At 50.5% G+C, this 23,755-nt stretch overlaps 7 protein-coding genes across 7 annotated transcripts; 3 read left to right on the plus strand and 4 right to left on the minus strand.

Moving 5' to 3' along the window:
- Nucleotides 1-430: 430 nt before the first annotated feature.
- ASPBRDRAFT_124582 (putative amino acid transporter) lies at nt 431-4,298 on the minus strand (the record flags this gene model as incomplete). The annotated part of the gene is made up of 8 exons (XM_067617708.1): nt 431-1,219; nt 1,286-1,514; nt 1,565-1,919; nt 1,995-2,094; nt 2,828-2,849; nt 3,219-3,844; nt 3,942-4,189; nt 4,247-4,298. 8 exons carry the CDS (start codon nt 4,296-4,298, stop codon nt 431-433), a joined length of 2,421 nt encoding a protein of 806 aa, XP_067479716.1.
- Nucleotides 4,299-5,064: 766 nt separating this feature from the next.
- On the plus strand, nt 5,065-6,489 carry ASPBRDRAFT_123714 (DUF1479 domain-containing protein; the record flags this gene model as incomplete). The annotated part of the gene is made up of 2 exons (XM_067617628.1): nt 5,065-5,265; nt 5,320-6,489. The coding sequence occupies 2 exons, from the start codon at nt 5,065-5,067 to the stop codon at nt 6,487-6,489; spliced, it is 1,371 nt and encodes a 456-aa protein (XP_067479717.1).
- A 398-nt stretch (nt 6,490-6,887) lies between these two features.
- ASPBRDRAFT_150537 (uncharacterized protein) lies at nt 6,888-10,153 on the plus strand. The gene is made up of 3 exons (XM_067619319.1): nt 6,888-7,518; nt 7,581-9,825; nt 9,925-10,153. Exons 1-3 carry the CDS (start codon nt 6,965-6,967, stop codon nt 9,967-9,969), a joined length of 2,844 nt encoding a protein of 947 aa, XP_067479718.1. The 5' UTR covers nt 6,888-6,964; the 3' UTR covers nt 9,970-10,153.
- Nucleotides 10,154-10,911: 758 nt separating this feature from the next.
- Nucleotides 10,912-12,424, minus strand: ASPBRDRAFT_123063 (SEC14 family lipid-binding protein; the record flags this gene model as incomplete). The annotated part of the gene is made up of 4 exons (XM_067617569.1): nt 10,912-11,433; nt 11,495-11,875; nt 11,932-12,073; nt 12,162-12,424. The coding sequence occupies 4 exons, from the start codon at nt 12,422-12,424 to the stop codon at nt 10,912-10,914; spliced, it is 1,308 nt and encodes a 435-aa protein (XP_067479719.1).
- A 604-nt stretch (nt 12,425-13,028) lies between these two features.
- On the minus strand, nt 13,029-15,904 carry ASPBRDRAFT_124683 (putative transcription factor (Snd1/p100); the record flags this gene model as incomplete). Its single annotated transcript, XM_067617716.1, has 2 exons — nt 13,029-15,542; nt 15,767-15,904. 2 exons carry the CDS (start codon nt 15,902-15,904, stop codon nt 13,029-13,031), a joined length of 2,652 nt encoding a protein of 883 aa, XP_067479720.1.
- A 925-nt stretch (nt 15,905-16,829) lies between these two features.
- sod1 (superoxide dismutase SOD1) lies at nt 16,830-17,822 on the minus strand (the record flags this gene model as incomplete). The annotated part of the gene is made up of 4 exons (XM_067627210.1): nt 16,830-16,852; nt 16,919-17,015; nt 17,087-17,418; nt 17,810-17,822. The coding sequence occupies 4 exons, from the start codon at nt 17,820-17,822 to the stop codon at nt 16,830-16,832; spliced, it is 465 nt and encodes a 154-aa protein (XP_067479721.1).
- Nucleotides 17,739-18,617, plus strand: ASPBRDRAFT_540436 (uncharacterized protein). The gene has a single exon (XM_067627161.1). The coding sequence runs from the start codon at nt 17,933-17,935 to the stop codon at nt 18,377-18,379; it is 447 nt and encodes a 148-aa protein (XP_067479722.1). The 5' UTR covers nt 17,739-17,932; the 3' UTR covers nt 18,380-18,617.
- Nucleotides 18,618-23,755: the final 5,138 nt, after the last annotated feature.

The following is a 23,755-nucleotide window of genomic DNA, read 5'->3' on the forward strand; positions in this document are numbered from 1 at the left end:
ACTTGGTAATCGAAATAACACAACGCTAACCAGGTCAGACCAATGGATGAAGAGATAAGAAAAGACACCAATATATTGAAAAAAGAAAGTTTATTCCCAAGGTTTAGTATTAAGCAGATATCTAAACCGGACCAACCATGACCTCCCAACGCCGCTGCAATGGTATAGCGTGCATAAACCCCAACATTGTAACCGTTGGACGAAGAGTACCCAGATCTAGATCGCGAACCCGAAAAAGGAAAAAGAGACCAATAGATGCAAGAAACGAAAAAGATGAGACCTAAAAAAAGAAAGATTGGTAGGGAGTGTCTAAATTTAGTAAGAAAGGCGGAAAAGTTCACCACACACGAGGGTCAAAAAGCTTGTCGAGAGAAAAATGGAATGCATCCAGATCATTCATCTTCCCCGCATCCAAAACTAAAAGCTCATTCTAATGAGAAGCGAGGAAAACAGAGTTTGTGATCAGGCATACGACCATAACCACGACCCCGTATACTACGAGTGCCAAACTCAACTTTCGTAGTAGGGATCGGCGCCAGTGACGTTTTCCTCGGCGGAGGATGCCACTGTCGGTTAGGGGGCGTGCCTGCACGCTCTCTTCTCCATCTTCGTCGTTGCTATCGTCAGACAGCATACCCTCAGCCGCTTCGTCGTCTTCTTTCATCAGACGCTGGTGGTGAGGCGAATCGGGAGACGAGATCTTGTAGTAGAATAGCCCGGGGAGGATAAAACTGATGCTGGTGCTTCCTGTGCTGCCAACATAGGCAAGAACGGCTTCCAGGGACGATACAGTCATGGCCACAATGTAGCTCAGGACAAGGATGGTGGTCGTAATGATCGAGAATCGAAGGTCACTCATGGGCTCCGCAGTCCGGCCGCCCCTCTGCCCCAGCAGCGGGTTCCGATGAGGCGAGGTGTCGCTATTGGACGAGGACTTGGGCCTCCAGCGCAGCACTGCGTCAACGGAGGCCCGGCACGGGTGGCATTGAAGGGGATACGAGAACATGACAAGCATGACGATAGCAGCGCGACCAATCGTGGCCCAAAGACCTGGTGGGTACATGCTCACGATGTTTCCGCCGACACTGTTTCCAAAGGAGAGGTAGCCAGTGATAGCCACAAGAATGTATGTGGCGGCAGAACTGCCGATGCTGGCCAGGACAACACCGGTGGTACGGAAATGGCTGTTGTTGCCAATCTCATTCAAAATTGAGAACATCTGCAATGTATGTCAGAGCAATGAACCATGGAAGTTAAGATCTGGCTTGTGGGACCCGGAGCATACGTTCTGATGGCATGTAAACGCGAACACAATCACAGGCAGACTGCTGAGGGTAGGAACAGGGCCTGCCCAGTGAATCACTCGAACCGGACCACGGTCCTCCATAGTGTCCCCTTTCACGAAGTGGTATACAACCAAAACCACCAGATAGGCCATCGAGACCAGAGCTGCAATACTTGTATACTTGAGCGAATCTAAGCGGCGGAGATATGAGAGAGGGATAACAATCAGCCTGGAAGTAGTTAGCACTGTCCGACGCACTCAATGCAGTAGTCAGCGTACATGAAGGCCGTTACCCAGAAATGCCGATCCACCAGAAAGTCATAGTCCGGAGCACCTCCAACAAATCCTTGAACCACTCCCGGCATCAGATCGCCAATGATGATGAGGTAGCTGATACCGACTCCGAAACATTTGACCGCAATGGCGGCATCGAAAACGACGGCCACATTAGGATAGGTGATCTGGGATAAGGCAAAGAAGGATGCGGTGCCTCTTTCGAGATATCGAGCACATAGAGACTGGAGATATAGACCGAAACCTGCGGTTATTCCAGACCACAGAATCACAAAAACACCGAGGACGATTCCCATATGAGAGATGGCCAACGGCATGGCCATAACGCCGGCACCGATAACTAGAAGACAGAGACGGAGCACAAGTCAGCAAATGATCGCAGAGTAAAAAGTGTATAATATCCGGCTCGACTTACTTGTATTGACCAGATTGATCACACAGCTGACCCAGCTGGCGTCGCCATGATGTCCGACGCTTCGTTTCCCTTTGCCGCCGTGTCTGCGACCGATGGGTACCTGTCAGCGATAAGGCCTTTTTGAGAGCAGGAGAAGTACTCCGAATTGGAGATGGTATCGTTTACCTTCGAGAACCGGGTCGAGGGGAGCCAATCCCGACGGAAGCCTCGTCGTCCATCATCGTGAGGAAGTAGATTGGGGGAAGAGTAGGGTTGCGTTAGAAGGTGGTAGTAGAAGTAGGAGATATTTGAGGCGGTAGATAAGGATTGAAGGTGGCCACACGACAAAGATTGCGGGTGATCAACCAACCATAGTCGGTTGAAGCCACTCGAACCAGCGGTGCAGCGGGAGATGTGCTCGGAAGCCGGTAAGGAATGTAAAACAAATCAGCGAATAAGTCAGTTGGAAAGGGAGAATTAAAGGAGAAATTAAAAAAGAGGGGTTGGAGAAGGGAAAGACATTCGGAGATAAGAAGAAGGAAAAGGGAAGGGGAACATTGAACAGCGCAATCCAAAAGCCGCCGGAGAAGCGGAGGCGGTGGAGAGTTGAGTTGCTTTCTTTAGTTAGTCAGTCCCTGAAAACTGTCACCCACCGCCATTGGTGGCTTCACTCTTTCCCCAGATTGTCACTACTACTTACCACACCTTTTTACTATCTATGAGTTGTCTACTTTGTAGTGTAATGATTCTTTAGAAATACATATTCCATTGAGGATACAGCTGATGCCGATGCACTGTTTCGTTGCTAAGATTTTGCTATTGTGGGAAGACAGCCAGCCAGTCCATGTTCTTACTGAGACAGTGAGTGGAGTAGTCCTTCAGGCTGAAGCACAGGTCATACACCATTTCTTAGTGCCCTCACGCAATCTGCAGAGTGCTAGCTTGCCTTGATTCGAAAAATAGACAGGTTCGAAGAATCCAGTAAAACCCAGTAATACATATTCTTGTCTTTGTAGCTGGCAGCAGAGAGTTTCCATATCTGGCATGAGTCATCCAATCGAGCCACATCATAGGCATGTCAACACCTCTCATATTCTTGAGACATACATGAATCTGGCTTTTCAGTTATATGTCTGGAAATACTCAGACGTCCAATACCTTGAAAGCCAAAGTACTAGTATTACTAGTTTATTCTCTATCACTATTCTTTATCACAACTTAGGCATTCCCCATCCGCGCTGCGACAGCAGACCAAGTGTCTCATTGATCAATGCACTGTTATCAGAGGCCGTATTGCCTGGTCGGTCTCCAGGTCCGGCATCATTAAAAGGTTCTACTGAGCGAACCGTCTTGGAGACCTCCAGGATGGTTCCGCCACTGACTGTATACTGGGGACCACGACCACTTCGATCCCCAATAATACCGCTCACTTTGTCCTGCTGGATAAGCGCCAACATAACCTCTGCTACTTCGTCTGGCGTGACCCATGCATCAGTCCCTTCATTTACGACCTTGATCTTTTCAGGATGATCCGTCCACAACGGTGTCTTGATAACTCCCGGTGCCACAGCCGTGATACGGATTCCACACTCCTGATCCAGACCAGCCAACGACCGTACCAAGCCATTGATACCATGTTTCGTGGCGACATAAATCGGGGCGACGAAGTTGGGGTTTTGGCCGGCAATGCTAGAGATATGAACGATGTGCTTGCGTCGCTGCTTGTTTCCAGAGCGTAGAAAATGGGAAATGGCTAGCTGCGTCGTGCGAATCGGATGCGTGAGGTTGATATCGAGAAGGGCATAGCGACCTCCATACCGTGGGTCTCGGCTTTCAGGGGTTCCCGGAGGGCGCCAGAAGTTGGTCCAGTGCTGTGATGTAGACCGGGGTAAGCAACCGGACGTCCCTGCAACGTACTGCCCCTTGCGTGATGCACTACACTGGTATCGGTGGATGGAGGAACTATACCGGTTCAAAGATGCCTGCACCAGGGCACACCACATCGATCTCTCCAAACTCCTGCTCTGCTACCTCGAACATACGCTCGAGCTGTTGCCAGTCGGTCACATCAGTCTGCTGGAAGACGGCTCGTGGCGTCTTCCCCTTCGCTGAGTACTGGTTCACGATCGCCTGTGCCTCTGGACGTAGAGCTAGATCGGCGAACAGGACATTGCATCCATGTTCGAGGAGGAGTTTGGCAAAGGAGAGGTTAATGCCTACACCGACTACTTAGTTGAAATGTGCTTGTCGAATGAATATCATGTGTGACGCACCGGAACCTGCCCCCGTCACGATAGCTGATCGGTCTCTTACGGCGAAGGACATTCTAAATTGAAAGTTATGTTCAGCGACCAGCAGTGGGCAGTAATGGTTTACCCGCTTTCTACAGAGTGGCCCTGTCCTACTTTATAACTGCTCCGGAGGGGTTTGACACGAGACCGGGACTTGCCTACAGCATGTCGCTGTATCACTAGACCGAGGATGAGGGCCCTTGAAGGTAGTAGTAACCCGGAAAAACACCGATGACAAGTCATCATCTCCAATTTGACCGCTGCCTCTCAGGATGCTCGCCTCGGTGAACGTGCCGATCAGTCCGCTTAAAGTCATTGGCAGCGAGATTTGATCCACTGCGTTCGGTGCATGACGTGCAAGGGAGAATGGCTAGACTAGTTTTAATTCTGGCCCCGGGAAACTACTCCGTACTCTATTCATATACATCTTTCTCCTATTTATTCGCCTCTGAGATCATGAGATCAGGGGTTAACCGCGAGGAAGGCAATAATTCAGTTCCGGGGGTGATGTGGATCCTGCAAAGAGCAACATTCCCGCATGTTCGCAGTGCCACTTTTGCGGGGGGAGGCGGGGAACTACCGTATCAGGTAATCGGGCCGACTGCTGTATCTGTCTTCCCGACAGTTCATCCGCCCCAGCTGTAGGTATATCAATCACAAGAGATCCTAGCTCTGTTTGCCAGTGATCAGCGATATTCAGATTCCAAGTACTCATTGGAAAGCTAGATATCATGTCTATGTCAAAGTTCCTTTCAAAAACGGCCGCCCGCGCCGCGTCCACGTCGACTTCCGCGTCGACGATGACCAAGGCGGCGGGCGATATCTCCAGCGTCTTCCCCAGTTTGAGACCCGACTACAAGCCAGAGCCACTGCCTTCGCGGTTCAAGGATCTGAAGCTGAAATACTTTGAGAAGAATGAAAAAGCTTTGAAGGAGAGCTGGGAGCGACTCCTTCCCAGCATGGAAGAGGAAGTGCATAAGATCAAATCCAAAGGAAGCGATGTAAGTTCTGAAGGCATCTCAGTTATGCATGAGTGGCACTAACGATCTCTCCAGATCATCCCGTCAGTGCAATACTCCGACGTGGTCAACGGCACCGTCCCAGATCACATCCTTGCGGAGATCCGTCATAGAGGTTCCGTGGTGATCAGGAACGTGGTGTCTCGAGAGAAAGCTCTGGACTGGAAGGAGAGGATCAAGGACTATGCTGCTGCCAATAAAGAGCGCGTCAGGGCTTTCCCTCCCGACTCCCCAGCTGTCTATGAGCTCTACTGGACTCGCTCTCAAGCAGAGGCCCGGTCACATCCGAACATGCTCGGTACCCAGCGCTTCCTGCAGCGTCTCTGGCACTCGTCCGATCCCAACACGCCCATCTCGACTCGGAATCCCTTGACCTACGCAGACAGACTCCGCATCCGGCAACCGGGTGACGCAAAATTCACCCTTGGTCCTCACATTGATGGTGGATCATTGGAGCGCTGGGAAGATCCTGAATATTCCCAAGTCTACACCAAGATTCTAGAGGGCAAATGGGAGGAATGGGACCCGTGGGACGCCAAGCACCGGGTCGCGGCCAACATGGACATGTACAATGGCGCAGGTTCCTGCTCGATGTTGCGATTCTTCCAAGGATGGTTGTCCATGTCTAACACAGCTCCTGGCGAAGGTTCGATGCATGTTTGCCCCATGCTCATTCAGAGTACTGCCTACACCATCCTCCGGCCTTTCTTCGACCCAGTCTCCTCGCAACCGCTGCTGGATAACACATTCCCCGGTGCTGTGCCCGGTACGTGTCAGGAGTACAACCCCGTCACGCATCCTCACCTGGAACTCGAAACCACAATGGTGTCCGTCCCCGAGGTGCAACCGGGTGACTACGTTGCCTGGCACTGCGATTCCTTGCACTCTGTTGACAAGGAACATCGCGGCAAGGGAGACTCTAGCGTGATGTATATCCCTGCCACGCCTATGTGCGATATGAACGTGAACTACCTCCTCAAGCAACGCCAGGCTGCGCTTGCTTACTCCCCGCCCTGGGATTTCCCGAGCGCTGGTGGACCCGGTGAGGCCGGATTCCAGGGAGCCCTTGATTGGAGTTCTGTTGACGCAGAAGGCCTGCGCGCCATGGGTATGGGAAGTCAGCCATGGGAGATCACCAACGACATGAGCGAGGGAGAGAAGGCGGTTGTCAGGGCTGCCAACAAGGCCTGCTTCGGGCAAGCGTAAGGGCTTTTTTCTTTCTGTTGGATAGGAGCATCATTTGCATTCAGAAGCTTGTATTTGTACATAGAATAACATCAAAATGTATATTTTCGGATTATATCATTATTTGATCAGTAGCAGAACGTAAGTCCCTTCATGTAGACAACGATGAACTTGAAGCGGTGGACATGTGTCGCACTTCATTTGCTTGTCATGCTAGCCACACCCATGCCAGCTCCATGAGTGCTATGAGCAGAGCCGTGTAAGAGCTATTATTGATAATGGAGAGGTTGTTAGTGGTGAAATCAAAAATCGCGTAAAAAGCTGAAGCTGTGGTGGAAACATAAACCGGAGGAAAAGGGATTCTGCCTGATGATACATCACCGCCCGTCATCGATGATCCGCAGCTTATCGTTAGTCGGCCACCATCTCGTCCCAGCTAGACTACCTCTCTCCTCTGTCGCTCTCCAATGCCCGACCCGAAATCTCAGTCATAATCATGTGGCTACAGGCGACGCTTCTCTTGCTCGCCTCGTGCGTTCCCTCGTCACTGGCCATCTACCGGGACGAGGTCAACCATGTCGACTACCATCACGCGCTGCTCGGCTTTCCCACCTCGCAATCGACCTTCTTCCTTAAACCGTCCGCTTCCTCCAATGCCTCCTTACTCTACACTCTCTCGGAGAAGTCACTGCTTGGTGCAGTGAACCCCAAGGACGGCTCCCTTGTCTGGAGACAGAATCTCTCGCGATCTGATCTGCCCGGGGGTGAAAGCAATGCCCACGGTCTTCTCCGCGCCTCCGAAGGCACAAACGCCTTGGTCAGCGCGCTCGGCGACTACATTTCTTCGTGGACTGCGCTGGATGGCAAATTGATCTGGGAAAACTGGTTTGAAGGTGAAGTGGTTGCTGATCTCGAGCTTTTGGAGCTGGAGGATGTCAATGCAGCTCCGTCGACGAAAGACACTGTGGCGCTTTGGAGCGGAAAGGCTGGCGTTGTCCGAAGGCTGGATGGAGATTCGGGCCGGACGAAATGGGAGCACTTGGATGAAAGGTACGAATATACTTCTGATTTACTTCTGTTGGAGCTTCCTTTTGCTGACACTTCCCGGTTAGTGGTGACATTCCCCTCCAGTTGTCGTCATCGGCCACCGAGGTCTTCTACGTCGCTTTGCAGCCGTCCTCGCGGAAGGGCTATAGAATCAAGGTTACGTCCTTGGATCCCTTGACCGGTCGCCAAACTCGACAGCAGATTCTGAGCTCGGAAAGTGACTTGTTCGACGCCAATTCGGTTCTTTTCGTGGGCGCGAATACTGCCGCGCCCATGATTGTCTGGGCAGATCAGTCATTCAAGACACTCAAGGTCAACATCATCGGAACAAAGCAGGTACACGCGTTCGATATTGAGAACACAAGTGGAGAGAGCATCAGCTCTATCACGGTCCATGCTCCCAAGAAGCTCGAATCGCTGCCCCATTTCCTGGTCCATTACGAGACGGAGTCCACCACTTGGGCGGAAGTTTATCACATTGATTTGAAGTCCGCTTCGATATCCAAGGCCTACGAACTACCTCGCTTGCAGGGATGGTCCGTTTTCTCGACGAGCAACAAGGATGCCAACGTGTACTTCACACGTATCACTCAGTCGGAGATCACCGTCGTCTCTTCCGTCTCCCATGGGGTGTTGGGAAGATGGGTCCATCAGGCCCCCCCTATGGAGCAAGCCTTGCACTCCGTATCGGAGGTCGTTGTCAAGGATAAGAGTGTTGCCGTCCGGGCAGCCGCTGCTTTGGCATCCGGCGATTGGCAATTGATCCGCAATGGCCAGACGGAATGGACCAGATATGAAGCTCTGTCGGGTGCCCTGGCCGCTACCTGGGTTGAGGAGGCCGTCCAGGAGGATCTGGCTCATCAACTAGAAGTTGAGGGTCACGAGAGCCTCTACGGGGCCTACATGCACCGCGTCAAGCGTCATGCCAAAGACCTTCAGTATCTTCCCGAGTGGCTGAAGGGCCTTCCCAAGCGTATCTTGACCAGTATCTTGACTGATGAGGTGTCTAACCTTGACAGTTTCGGTATTGTCAAGTCTGTTATTGTGGCCACAGAGAACGGAAGAGTCTACGCTCTTGATGCCGCCAAGCACGGCGCCGTGTCTTGGAAGGTCAAGGCCGCGGAAGCGGACTCGTGGAATGTGAAGGCTATTCTGGCCCAGCCTGGCACTGCTACAGTGTATGTCGATGATGGCAGCTCTGTCACGTTGGATGTCACGTCTGGCGAGATTCTGGCACGCACCCCCGGTACTGCAAAGATCCGCTCGGTTGCCGTTGCCCACGATGGCACCGCACCCCTTACCATCGGCATCAAGGAGGATGGTACGCCCCTCGAGTCCATTGATGGCCAGGACTTCTTCGTGACGCTCAGCGATGATGGCCGTGTTCTCGGATGGACCGCTCGCGATAACAAGCACCCTGTCTGGCAGTTCCTGCCTACCCCAGGTGAGAAGATCATCCATGCCACCGCACGGCCCTCTCACGATCCTGTTGCTTCCATCGGTAAAGTTCTGGGCAACCGGTCTGTTCTCTATAAGTACCTGAACCCCAACCTCGCCCTCATCACCGCCGTGGGCGAGAGCTCTGCCACCTTCTATCTCTTGGATGCCATCTCTGGAAAGATCCTCCACACCAGCACTCACCAAGGAGTTGACCCCACGCAGCCCATTGCCTCTGCCATTTCTGAGAACTGGTTCGCCTACTCCTTCTGGGCAGATGCTGTCGATCCCTCCAGTGCCAAGGGCTACCAGCTGGTGATCTCCGAATTATACGAGTCCCCGGTTCCCAATGACCGCGGCCCTCTGGACTCGGCATCGAACTACTCCAGCATCAGTGACCTCCCTCTGCCCCACGTGATTTCACAAGCCTTCATCATTCCGGAACCCATTTCTCATATGGCCGTCACTCAGACCCGCCAGGGCATCACCATTCGCCAACTCCTCTGCACTCTCCCCTCCTCCAACGCCATCATCGGCATCCCCCGTCCGGTCCTTGACCCCCGCCGTCCTATTGGCCGGGACCCGACTTCTACCGAAGCCGAAGAGGGCCTGTTCAAGTACAACCCCTTCCTCGAATTCGATGGCAAATGGTACCACACGCATTCCCGGGACGTCGCGGGCATTAAGAGTGTTCTTTCCGCCCCGACATTGCTCGAAAGTACTAGCCTGATCTTCGCTTTTGGCGGAGACATCTTCGCTACGCGCGCAACTCCCAGCCAGGCGTTCGATGTCTTGGGCAAGGGATTCTCCAAGTTGCAATTAGTCTTGACTATCGTGGCGTTGACAGCTGGTGTGATTGTTCTGGCCCCGATGGTACGTTCATCCCCTCATCTTACCAATTCATTATCTACCACACATGTTGTGTTTTTTCATAATCAGTGAACAGCTGGCTAACCAAAATCTTCGAAACAGGTCAAGAGAAAGCAGATCAACGCGATCTGGAAGGCATCTACATGAAATCTAGTCTAGTCTGATTTAGTTTAGTTGCGTTGTGATTGATGTATTATAGCGAAACGTTGGGATGGGATAGGAATGAGGGGCAGTTAACGCAGTTGCTGCCCTGCCTTACTACCTACTACTACCTATTTACTTTAGATATACGATACGATGTAAAGACGTAATATAACATACATACAGTTATAGTATCTCTCAATTATCTGATTAACGAGAAACGTAATCTTCTCATTCTTGGTTTATTTGCTCAATGAGAAGTGGGCGTTTAATGAATTTGGAATGCTGACTGTATACTACTAGTGGTTGCTGATCTTACCGAGGTAGATGAATATGGTTACCACACTATGGCATTTGCATAGAAAGTAATAGACACTAATCATGCATTGATCTACCCCTTGTACAGCAACCATATAGTGAATACAGGCACATGTCAATTTCGTTGGTGAGAGATATATAATATTATCCGAAAACCAACCTCAAGGTCTTTATTAATACTTATGACAGCCAAAAACCCTGAACTGTTACAGTAGACTAGGAAAGAAAATAGTAGCAGGACGTATAAAGACGTATACTAATAACTATTTATATAAAGAAAACCCGAAAATGATGCATCTTTCTATGATGATGATGGTGATGGCTGCTGCACACACAAGTCACACCTATGACAGATCCTGAAAAATGACAATATGGAAGATGTAGTATATTAACATGATGATTTTGTGCAAGACCAAATGTGAGAGAAAAAGAACAATGGTTGAAATGTGGGATATTATCTAGAAGGGTAGTAGAAGGGTAGTAGGTTGTAGGGAAAAAAAGGTAACGAGAATGAATCGGGGTAACCGCTGGCGCCGTGAATGGGTTCTATTAGTAGTACCTTCGACGAAGAAAGTGAAGAGAAAGAAAAATCAGTTGAAAGTGCTCGGAAGAGATTAGAGACGAAGTGACTTAAGCAGTCACTGTTTGCGTCTCAGTCTCCGATGCGGGAGCCGGCTCTTGTAGGGGAACTTTCTCGTTCTCGCCGTTCTCAGAGCTCTCCTGTTCCTTCTCAGCGGGCTTTTCGACCTGCACTGGGGTGGCGTTGTTGTTGTTTGATTGAGCTGGAGTTGCGCCAACAGGGATGTTGGACTTGCGGCTCTCGCCGTTCACCTTTCCGAGGACTTCGACGTGGTCACCCTTGAACAGGACTGGGCCCTTGATGAAATCAGGCTTGGTCTGTCCCTCAGTGGGAGGAGATTCGAGGACCCCGACAACCTTGCGGGCCTCATCATCGAGGTAAGGCATGTCGCCCCACTGCCAGTCCAAGTCGCCGCCGTACTGCTTCGGGATGCTGGAGGGGTCCATGAAGGATGTCAGGGTGGGCTTTACTTCGGCGGCAGAGAGGATGAAGATCTTCGAAGTGGTGCCTGGGTCAAACCAGCGCTTGATCCAACCCCAGACGGTAGGGAAGAAAGAGGGGGCACCGATAATCTTCAAAAATACCTGATTAGCAGGGGTTATCCCTGAGTAAAGAGCGGGGTGGTAGACTCACAAAGATCCGGTCCAAGGTCTCCGGATAATGAGCAGTGGCCAGAACACTAGCATCCTGCATGTGGCCCTTCAAGTTCCAAAATTGCTTGAGCCCAACGCCACTAACGTCAACGATGTTGGTAGATGTGACAATGGGAGTTTCCGGGTTAGGACGAGGAAGCTTCGAGCACAGGGGCATGACGAAGTTAAGGAGGTTTTCATAAAGAGCGAACAGACGCAGGAGGCGCTGCGGGACCGTGGAGGACTGGTGCGTCTCGGCCGTGGAGGTAGAAGAGGACATGGTCGAGTTGTATGCGGCCATATTCTTGCTGTTCAGATGCTTGATCTCGAAAACATAGACGGGAATACCGCGGCGGTCTCGACGACCGGTCCATTGCGGATACTAGATAAAATCGAGTTAGCGACTAGCACAATACACGTACAGATCAGTTCACGAACCATGCGCCTGGCAGCATCGTAAGATTCCACATCAATGTTCTCATAGAGCGACTCAATGGCATTATCCCGGCGCCAATCCTCAGTGTCCTTGAACTGGCCCCAAGCGCCGTCAACGTCGAACTTGCGCGCGCGAAGGAAGCGCCTAAATTTATACACGTTAGCTTCTCTCCAATGCGTGTTCATTGAGCGTGACGGGCTCTATGTGGATGAAGCACGAAAAAGAAACATACAGCATCGTCGCATCATCGTGGCTCGCCTTCTCTCCGTCTCGTTCCGGCTTGTAGTAACCCTTTTCTTCACACAGTTTCTTGAATTCTTCCAGCTTCTTCTCCTGGTCGTCAGTCAGGTGGTGAAGATGGCCAGCGAGCCACGCCGTGCCAGCCGCCTGCGAGGCCGACGCAATGGGATCGTTGATATGTTCGGTTGCATCATGCGTAGAGTTGGCGTCGCTCTCCGCTGCAGGTTGGGAGGACTTCGTTCCCCAGAAAGGCATTGTGATAACTCAACGAAAAATAGGTATGCTTGAGATTGAGCGACTGCAAAAGAGGGAAGTAGTGAAGGTTAAGCGGGTCCCTTGACGAGATGAGCTCGGCGTCGGCGGAAGTCGGTTATAGTCTTATCTGTGTTGAGCCCGTCACGAGGCCTTGTTTCAGGTCGAGTAGGCGCCGGCTACGTCGGATTATAATCACAAGAAGTCCAACAACGAGCGAAACCGCAAACACGAGGGGAATGGCGGGGAAATGGCATAAAGGACAAGAAAATTGGGCTGACGCCGCGAAGTCGGGAAAAGACAATTCGCCGTATCGGACAGTCGCAGGGATGACTTCCGCTTATGTAATCTATGCACGATATTATGCAATGCACAAAAAAACAAGGGAAGCTTGCAAAAGATCCAACTTTTGGTATCCTTATTCAAGAAAAACATATTTGAGAAATCCTAGACTAATGTAGCACGGCTCATGAAAGCTGCCAATGTAAGAATGCCCTAAAGCCGCTCATTGCGTCGCTCATGGGAATCAACATAAAGCGCCATGTGGATAATTGTACAGACATCTTCTTCAGCCACTCCAAACACAACACTATGATCAGTGTAATATTTAGTCCTCGGTCAGGTCGCCATACTCCCACATACCCCGTCGCTCCTGCTTCGCCTCCTCCTCTACGCTGCGAAGGTGCGACAGTGTCTCTGTAGCAGCCCGCTCCCAGGCCTTCAGCTTTCTGGGCACCATGGCAAACCCCTCACGAACAATGTCGGCATTGATACTGTGATCCAGGTTCTTGGACTCGGTAGGGTCCAGCAGGGTGACGTGCAGGGTTCCCTCCGGGGACACGTAGTCGACGTTGGCAACAAGCTCACGGTTGTAGACTTGGTCTTCGAGGAAGCTGACTGCATCCTGCAGGTAATCTTCCGCACCAGGGAACTGGACAAAGGAGAGCACTGCGTCAGTTGCCTGAGCGCGAAGCTTCTGGACAGAGAATTGCGGCTGGCTCAAGGGCCTGAGGCGGGACCAGGGCAGGACTTCCGAGTTACCGAAGTCAATGTAAAGAACCTCAGCTTGCTGGTTCTCACGGTCATTGCGGCGGACCTTAGCGCGGTACCACTCGTTGTCCTCGGTGAACTTGGCGGCAACGAAGTCACCAGCCTTAGGAGGTCCAGGAAGCGGAGTGTCGTTGGCCTTGTTGAGGTGGAACGAACGGAAAGCACTCATCAGCTCCGTCAAGGCAGAGGTACCTGTGCCAATCTGCTGGACCTTAACGCGGCCACTGGTAGGATCAACATAGGTGACTATCACATCGCGGTAGTCCTTGCGGCGCTGGGAAACCTCGGTATCAGTGTTGTTGTTGCTGTTGGTAGGCTCCTCCTCATCTTCAACGATGTCCTTGCTAGGGTCCCAGTCGTGCCAGAGACCCTTGCGGGCCTCCTTGGCCCTCTGCTCCGCAGCAAAGTATTCTGTTGCGTGGCCAGACTGCTCGGCAGAGTAAGCGTGAACGGTAGCAAGACCCTCTTCAAGGAGAACCTTGGTGAAGTTCTCCTTGTTCACATACAAAGTACCAATGAATCCACCGACCTTGTCAATGGTCTCCACGTCGATCTCAACATCACGCTGCATGCAGCGCTTGTTTGCGAGATCATGAGCCTCCTGGCCACAAGGCTCGGAAGCCTCACCGGGGTTACGAGCAGACCGGGGAGCACGGATACCCGACAAGACGAGAGTCAACTTGGCATTTTCGCGAGGAACCAGAACAGTGAAGCGGGATCCCGACTTGACAAAGTCAACAACGGCAGGCACACGCTTCTGGCGTTGGAGAATGGAAACTTCCATCTTGGCCTTCTGAACGCTTTCCGAGTAATCCTGGTACTGCTTGGGCTTGGGGGGCTTCGCGGCCCACATGCCCTTGCCTTCGGCCTGGGCCTCTGATTCCGCAAGCATGAGGTTGTCATATTCAGGAGACCGGTCCTCGTCATCCTGGCGGTGGCGGATGACGGAAGCGTAACCCGCCTGGACAAGGGCCAGAGCGATGTTGGTGTTTCCTTGGACAACAGTGGCAACCTCCCTCTCCTCGTATCCCTCCGTCGCGGGCTTCTTGCCGTTAATGGTGACCTTGACGTGCTTTCCAATGACCTTCTTGCGCACGAACTCCTTAGCATCGGCAGCGAAAGGTGCCTGCTTGGGATCAGATGGCTTCGGTTGCCTGACACTGCTGAGACTAATCTTCTTCTCCTGACCGGCCTTGTTGCGGATAAAGAGCGTGTCTGCATTCAGCACGCGGCAAACAACGTAGTCCTCGGCCCCGCCAGCAGGACCCTTGGGAGCAACCAGACCAGTGAAGATGCCCACTCTAGCGTCCTTGGCCACTTTCTCTGCACGGCGGAAAGCTGCCATTTCAGTACCGAGCAGGGCGGAGTGATGATCGTGGCAACGAGCCAGACCAGCTTCCAGCAGAAACTTGGCAACATTGCCGTTCGGGTGGAGAACACTGGCAATCAGTTGGCCCTGAGGGGTGACGCCCAGAAGAGACACCTGTACCTTGCGCTGCAGAATCCTCGACTCGACGAACTGGAATGCCTCGTCACCATACGGCTCTGCAGGCTGCTCCTTGCCGTCAGCCGTCACTCGCTTGGCTGCTGGTGCACGAACACCGGCCATGGCGGCGACGACCTGCAAGTGCTCCTCCGAAGAGAGGAGCAAACGGACGATCAGCCGGTCGCCGTTCAGGACCCGCTCTACGATACCTTCCAGGTGCTTGTCCTTCCACTCGTCGACCAGTGCCTTGGGGTCAGACAACTCGTAGGTGGTCTCTGTGCGACCCTGCTCTGTGCTAGCCCATGTTCCCTTACCCTCCGTCTGGGCATGCTCCTCCAATGCACGGAGTCGTTGCAGGTACGCCACAGTCTCTTCAGACTCGTCGCTGCGCTTGCCAGCTTCTTCGCGGACGCGAGTCCATCCTTCCTGGACGCTGATGTCGGGCAGGGAGACGTCGAAGGTCGGGAGTTTGATTGTGCCGTAGTCGCGCTTAGCACCGGTAGGGATGGTGTACAGGACTTGGAATTGTACGACTTTTCCGACTAAAAGCTCACGGAGAAACTCTCGGGAATGGAAGCCGTACGGCTGCGGAAAGGAAATGGCGGAAGTTAGCAAGCTATTGATATAGCAATCAAGCGATGGTAGTCAAAACGACACATGGGGCGAATCAAATGCAGTGAAGAATGTGAGATTTCGGATGGAATGCAGCCAATTGTCCCCAATGTAGAGGCCACCTATACAGGCAGAAAAGCAACGGTTGTGCCGCGCATTGACATTGTATCTGAACACTTAAGAGAGAACCAACTCACCTCGTCACCCTCTCTGCGTAGCCTCGGCGCGGAGACATATGCAAGACTGAGGATACGTTCCTGGCCTGGGTTGGTGATATGCGACAGCACCACCGTGTCGCCGGACAGGACAGATTTCACGCGGGCTTCCAGAGGCATGCTGGAAAGCGACAGGCGACACCGGTAATTGACGAGATAGGGGAAGGAGGCAAGAGCAATTAACGAAAAGAGGATGTAAGTAATGAATTATGAGAAGGGGACAAGAAAAAAGACCGAATGAATGATAGGGGAAAGGGAGAAGAAGACAGTCGGACTACTTCCATTGAGGCCAGGTACAGCAGTCCGAGCGGCCAATCGCGCTCGGGCGGGCACCTGACTTTTGTGGGGGAGTTCGACTCTTGGCCTCGACAGTCCTGCTTTCCTGCAACTATCCGCACCGTTGCTTTTGATAAAACTATGGAATTGGCTTTCTAGACCCAGTGAACATGATGGGTGAATCTTTCTACACCTTGTGACTCTTTTACCACCAGAGTGACTGACCTACAAGCTTCCTGGAGCTCCATCACTGCAGAGAAAGCGTCCCTTCACTACCTATTTCACTGAAGATGCTTCACCAATTAGCACAGTTGAGCTGCAGTACAGACCATGAGTTACTCAATGTTTCTGGCTGCGGGCTTTGTGCTAATTAATTGAGCCTGAGTATGCCTTTATCGCTCGTCTTTGGCCCGTGTGTCCAATGACACCGATTATGTAGCTGTAAGCACTAGAATCACACTAGGCCGCAAGGAGTATACAAAGTAGACGACGATAGGACTTTGTGTATCTTGACATGTACTACGTACTTGGGTGTAAAGATAGGAAAGCTAATACTTCCAGTACAAGGGTTACATTCTGTACTACCCACAGCAGAGCTAATCAGCGCTTTGATACAGTCTGGCAGGATTGCCGGTAAACATAACAGTTGGCATCAAGTCATTCGTGCATTCATTTTATTCCCCGTCATCGACTGGATAATGGCAGACTACTCAGTCTGATCTAGCCCTTCACATCCTCGACAAACAGCTTTGGAGACTGAATTAGGCACTTAAGCGGCAATGCCGATGACACCTGTAACAGACGAGATCAGTAAACACGATCCCATTTCAGGGAGTATGTTGGTAGAAATAAGCTTACCGCAGGCGGGACGAGGACCAGCGTTACCGGTCTTCTTGGACTCCTCGTTGCCACCACGGCCGAGGTCATCAGTACCAGCGTGGACGACCAGGGTCCGCTGTATGCATTGCATTAGCATCTTCACCAACACAGTAAGTAAGCAAGAAGGGGGAGGTGTTGAAAACGTACGCCCAGGACGCTCTCGGCACCGATGAGCTTCACCAGCTTGTCCTGCTTGGAGCCAACGGCGTTACCCTCGGCATCGGTCTTGAAGTTGCCAAGGTCACCGACGTGACGCTCGTCGTCCTCGGGAGCACCGTGGGTCTTGCCGAAGGGGTTGAAGTGAGGGCCAGCGGAGGTGCAGCCGTTGGTGTTGTCACCGAACTGGTGGACGTGGAAGCCACGCTCAGCGTTGGCGTCGTGGCCAGTGATGTTCCAGGAGATGGTGGTGGGGGCACTCTCGCTGGCCTGCTCGAAAGTGACAGTGCCGGAGACCTTGGAGTCTCCACGGATAACAGCGACTAAGAGATGAGTGTCAGCCCATGATTTACAGTGATCGATGGAACCCTTCCAGAAGCACGAGATCCAGCGATCACTGGCCCATCCACCCCGACTTTGATCGTGGGTACAATCAATACGAAACCACATCCAACAAAGCTCCAGCTGAACGGGGGGACGAATGAGCAGGCAGATGTCACCGAATCCCCCTGAGCTTGCCGGGCTGGCAAACAGGGTCCCCAGACCATGATAGGTGGATGGGAAGGGGGAGTGATGGCAGGAGGGATCGCAAGGTGCTCAAATCTGCTCACTCAAGGTCCCCCGGCCACGGTCGATCGTGGATCCGTGGAGGGGGTTAAGGCCAATAGCAGCAGGGGAAAACCAAAAGGGCTGAAGAAAAGTGCAGGTACCTACCAGCCTTGACCATTTTGACGGTATTTGAAGATCTGATTACTTTGGATCTGGGGATAAATTCAAGATTTTGAGAAGGAAGATGGGGAGAGAAAGAGGAGAGAAGAAGCGAACGAGGGGTAAATAATGAGCGACCCAACAACAGCAGCAGCAACAGCAGAAGCAGTCCCTCACCCTCTCGTTGCTCCCCAGTGGATTCGATGGGCTTCCAATGTCGGCCTTCCCTCCATCGGAAGCTCACCAAAAAACCCCCACCTGGCGGGGTCCTTCGGAATGACGTTTTGCTGCTGTATTCCACCTTCCCGAACCAGCTTTGAGGGGTGCTTACAGATTCATAAGCAAGTCGGGTCCAGACTGCTTTGGGAACGTATGATTGGATGCTTAGGTGTATCACTGGAGGTTACTGCGGGAAAAGGAGAAAGCTTCTCCGAGGCCCAAATCGTCTCATGGACAGAAAGAGAGGACAGAGCACCTCTCAGAATGCTACTTTACCTTGTTGCGCCAGACCCTGGACCTTTCCAATCCCGTGGGTTGCAATCGAACTGCAGCGGCAGGTGCAGGCAGCTAAGGTAAGGTAAAGTAACTTAAGTATTGATCTGTATCAATCCACCCCACTTGCCGTGTATATTACTGTATTATTATTCTCGCGTTACCCAATACTTCCACTTCCACTTCCAGAAATCACCTCATCGGGTCTCGTCATTCGCTCATGCTTATCCGGAGTAACTACGGAGTACTACTGCCTACCTGCTTGCTAATAACTACTAAGAGACCCTTATTAATCAAGGCGCCTTGAAGCTATCCGTTTCGGGTAATCAGCCCCTATACTGAGAACAACTTCCGATAATGCTGACCTCGCTTAGAGTGTGCAGCATGAACCTACAAGAAGCTATATGTTGACTGTGTACTGATCGTACTCCGTCCATGTTGACAGCATTATAGGACCTAGTTACTACGTTGTAGACGCTCGAGTCTGCATGTATTAGCTTCCCTCATGGTGCCGCTACTTTGGCATCGCTCTCTAAGTAGAAGTTGATGTTGATAAGATCACTACGAGTACTCCCAATGTCCATAGCTTCAGTTCTAGAATTATTACCTTCAACTCTCTGGAAATATCCTGCTCGCTCCTATTCCGCGGATCTGTACACTGTTCTATAAGATTTGTGATAGCCCAGAGGTTAGAGGATGCTACCAACGTCGCGCAGCGCATCAAAGATAATCGATGCCTCAAGGACTGTATCTAAATAGACCTGCCTCGGTACTCTGCCAGTTGGGCCATCCGGCTCATGCAAGGCAATACTCACGAGGAACTACATCCTTTTATTATGCAAATTATATGGCCCAATGGGCGAAGTTTTCGAGTACAACAGCCGATACATCAGATAATATGAAGAAGCTCTAGTACTTGATCATCCAAAGAGCTTGTAAGTTGGTAGGACCCCTATCATTTCCGGCATACCTATATCTCTCTTATGCCGCCGCTTACATTAGAAGCAGGGCCCCATTAACGCCAAGGCTCTATTTAGCACAGAGCAAAGCACATTGTTCCAGGATAAGTTAGCTAGCAGTCTGTCATCTTTATGTGCGCCTATACTGCATTTCAAGTTCACAAAGAGTCACCCGGTACGTTCCAACTGTCCAAACTCCACAGCCCTAACCTTGTTATGACGGTCATCACCGTGTCTTACCAGCTCATTTCTTAAACTAGAACCATTCGGTCCTGTTATCCTCATGCTTTGGTCCCAATACTCCGTTCACTACTCTCCCTGGTTAGGGCAACTGCGGCTTGATCAAGCCGCATCGTTGAATGCATTCCAGTGCACGAGAATCACCTCAGTATTCAACGGAGTGCCTAGTAAAGGCCTGTCAAAGCAACCATTGCTCATCGTTCACTCCTTTCGTTCACCATTTACCTTCATTCCTGGGGATCGGGAGATAAGAGCGTTCACTTGTTGGCTTCCTGTTGGGGTATATAAACCCCCTTCTAATCCCACCAGACTCTCCCCTTTCCTTCTTCTCTCCATCTTCTGAATATCAGTTGCCAAGATCGACTACTTAGCCAAGCCTTGCAGTGGTGATTTTAATAAAGCCTACTGCCCTTGACCTTTCCTTCTATCATACTTATATAATAATCTTCTAATATCCACCAATGATATGGTTCATGAAACCCATGCTCAAAGCGTACTCCGCTGTATCTGCCCTCAACTTTCAACGCCTCTACTCCTCCGTCCGACGTAACAGAGAGAGTAAATGGTAGTATCCATGACGTTGAGCGGTATGATACAGAGGAAACTACAATATCTCATTGTACCGCTGCTCAGATTCTGTATGTCTGGAGTCCCCCGTCTACGGAGGTTTTACCATCCAATAGCAGTACACAACTAATGTACTTGATAGCTTTATCGAACCCATGAAGCACAGATGTCATCAGTGGGTGTTGACATCAAAGTGAGGGGAGCAGTATCGGAACTCTCCCGTTATAACAGGTAAGTGAACATCGTGAAATGGACATCCATAAACTGATCTCGTGATCTAGCCTACAAGCCCGGAAACCTCGTTTCCGTCCGACTTTCGGCCCTAAGGACACTAAGAATGAGCCAGCCATAAATTCGATGGTTACATGAGTACACAGGCACTACAGAACGGCCATGTACAGTCCTAAAGACTATGACAGAATTCAATTGCTCAGTCTGGGTCTCCGAACAGTGTCGGCAGCCAAATGTTGCAAATAAAGAAATGATACGCCACTCTAAAGACACTGTTCTTATCTGGAATCGTTCCAATGAGTTTGGAAGAGACCATGCACAGTCACGGCTGCTTATCTCTGAGCTTGCTCGTCTTGCAGACAGGTGGGCTGCACTATTTCAGCCATCAGAAAGCAGAGGAGAACCATCGAGAAATATTCACAAGCGGTTTGCAAGATGGATATCCGCCACGGCTTAAGGAGACCTATCTCATGCGCTTGCTGCTCTTGGTGACGCTCTACGGCGTATAACTCAAGATCAAGCGACTCAATGCCAATCCCAGATGTCAACAAACGCTTCATTGTTGCCATACTATCCAATCTGCCTGACAGACTGAGGGCTCAATGAGATATTCTACATCTCTCTTTCTCTCTCTCCTCTCCCGGGCAACAAGGGAACCCGCAGCCACTACTCCGTACAACACTGGAATCCTTTCACTTTATTACTCCAGGTGATCTCATTTTGGGCCTTTCTCACAAAACACGCGTCACTGATGTTGATCATCCCATTATCGATGGAACTTACTACCTCACTATCGAATGTCGGAAAGGAGACAGACGATATGATACAAATCGGGATAATCTTTCTTACTACCTCCATAAAGTATCATTAAAGTCTCATTAAAGGTACGCATCTGCTGGTGACGGTGAGTTAACCGTCCCAGCGACAAAGGAAACGGAGGCATGATGGACTGGTGTTGGTCTATCTACTGAATCCCTTCAAGTCTCACGTTAGCTTATGTTCACCAATATCGACGTGGGTCTGAGACTAAAGGTATTATCCAGTACCTCAAAAGTACACAATATCCTACCCAACATGTCTTTCCAGAACATGAGAAAGCGCTCACAGGCCTCTCTAGCCTGATCGTTACTCATCTATCTCACTACGTCTATTCCGTTCAGTATGGCCTACTCTCTCAAGAGCTCCAAACGGCGACCAGAACACTGGGTGGGAGACACTACAACATTTACCTTCCTATGTCTACCGAGACAGATTGAACATACTCCGAAGATTCAACTAAGCGATCCATCGCTTAACTGATGTTTGGCGTCGACTGCAATTCCAGTCCCATATAATCGCGGAAATTTACCGACAGTTCTGAACTAAAGTTAACCTCATCGCGCTTCTTTCAAAGACGAACAACAGATACTTTGCAACCCTCAGAAATATCGGCCTTGACGATACTATGAAGTATGTCTGCCCTCTCAAATCTCACAACTGAAACTCGCAATACATGGAGCGACCGTGGACGCAGAGGCACAGCTCTGGGCTTATCTTCGAAACGCCTAACTCCAGGGACTATACAACTTCTTATAGAAGAACGCATTATTACTTCCGTTTACCACGATCCTCGAGTATCTCTTCAAGTCACGGTCGCTGACCCAGACACTACTGCTTTCTCACTAACAGCAAAGCGAAGCGAAGCAAGACAAAGAGAAATGTGTCGAGCTTGCCCTCTACGCGACAAGACTTAATAACTACTTAAATGGGGTCCTCAAGTGTCACCCCATTATGTTCTCGATCTCGATATCGACATCTGCTGTGCAAACACTCTTATCTGGATGGAAATAATACTGATAATAATCATATCGCATTATTATCCGACTTGTTGAGATCAACCGATGGTGGTCCTTCTTATTACTGCTGCTTCCTGACAGCAATAGGAGATGATTGACGCCTTGAAGGCTTTAACCAGCGCATGCTTTGGTTGCTGGTATCACTATATTATATTATCGGATACTACTTTCCACCCAATAATCTGATATACGGATTATCCTAATCCTAACCCTAATGATGTCAATGACAGATTTAGGAACTGCAGTCGGTCGCCTTTTCTATTACTGCTGCATCCTGACAGCAAAGAAGAACGGTTGGGGATTCAATCGACGCATGATTGAGCTGCAGGTGTCACTCTATTATTATCTCGACATCTCCTCTCAACGACTTGATACGTGGATGGTGATTATAATCACCACCCTATTAATGTCACTAATAGCTATTGAAGGCAGTCGACGGTTGCCCTTATTACTGCTGCTTTCCAACAGCAATGAAGAAGAAAGGCCCGATGGGGTCTTGCCAACAACGTACTGCTAGTATCACTCTATTACGACACAGTTATCAAACATACAATGGTCTGATATAAGGGCAATCCTAATCCTTATCCTAATCCCAATCCTATCAATATCAGAGGCGCGATCTCCAACGACCAACGGTTGTTCTCATTATTACTGCTTCCAACAAACAGCAAGGAAGAAGAGAAGAAGCCCACTGTGGGCTCGCTCATTACTACTACACTCGAGAATACAATCGACAATATATGGTTTTCACTAACCAACGCTTCGATCACGTTCGCAAATCCTCACTTAATTCCACTCAATCGTCTGGTCGGTACGTCGACGCTGGCGAGATCGCCAGCTATCATTGACAATACTTGGGATCAACCGACGGTTGTCCCTCCAATTACTGCTCCCTAACAGCAAACGCAACGACGAATGCGCTCATTACTAGACCATGAGAACTTCAATCGCCGATCCATATACTCTATATATACATATATACGATTGATTCGCTGCTACTATTCCATCATCATCTCAAACTACATCTATTACTCTCCATACAATAGGCTGGATAGTATCAGATAGATACTGAGGATACTCGCTAAGTATTCGTGCAACGAGGATCAACAAATTGTTGTTCTTATTACTGCGTCTTAACGCCAAAGAAGAAAATTTCACTCGCTACTTACTACTACATGTGACGATTCAAGCGACAAGATGGATATGATATGAATCAACAGTACCATTCCATCATCACCCCCACTGTCTATTTTCTTCCTATCCGATGGTCTGATTAGCACTCAGTACTACATGGGCGCTAACGATACGCGCCAAGTATCAGCTCCAAGTGTTAGGATCAACCGGAGTTATCCGACTTCTTATCGTCAGTACTGCTTCGAAAAAGAGGAAGAGAAAGAAGAAGTGCACGATGGGCTCGCTCGTTACTACTACTGCAGTAGTGCTGCTAGTCCACGAGAACTTCTCTTGTCAATATAGTATATATACTACTACTAAGTATATGTACAATTGTTTCAGTTATATGGGGTATTATTATATATTCTATATTAAATGGCAGTGCTACTAGCATGATCCGGCCAGAATCAAGCCACGCTGCCGGGGGTGTTATCAAGGCCACCATCTGCTGCAGT

The sequence above is a fragment of the Aspergillus brasiliensis genome (genome assembly GCF_001889945.1).
Source record: "Aspergillus brasiliensis CBS 101740 unplaced genomic scaffold ASPBRscaffold_5, whole genome shotgun sequence".
NCBI lineage: Eukaryota > Fungi > Ascomycota > Eurotiomycetes > Eurotiales > Aspergillaceae > Aspergillus > Aspergillus brasiliensis.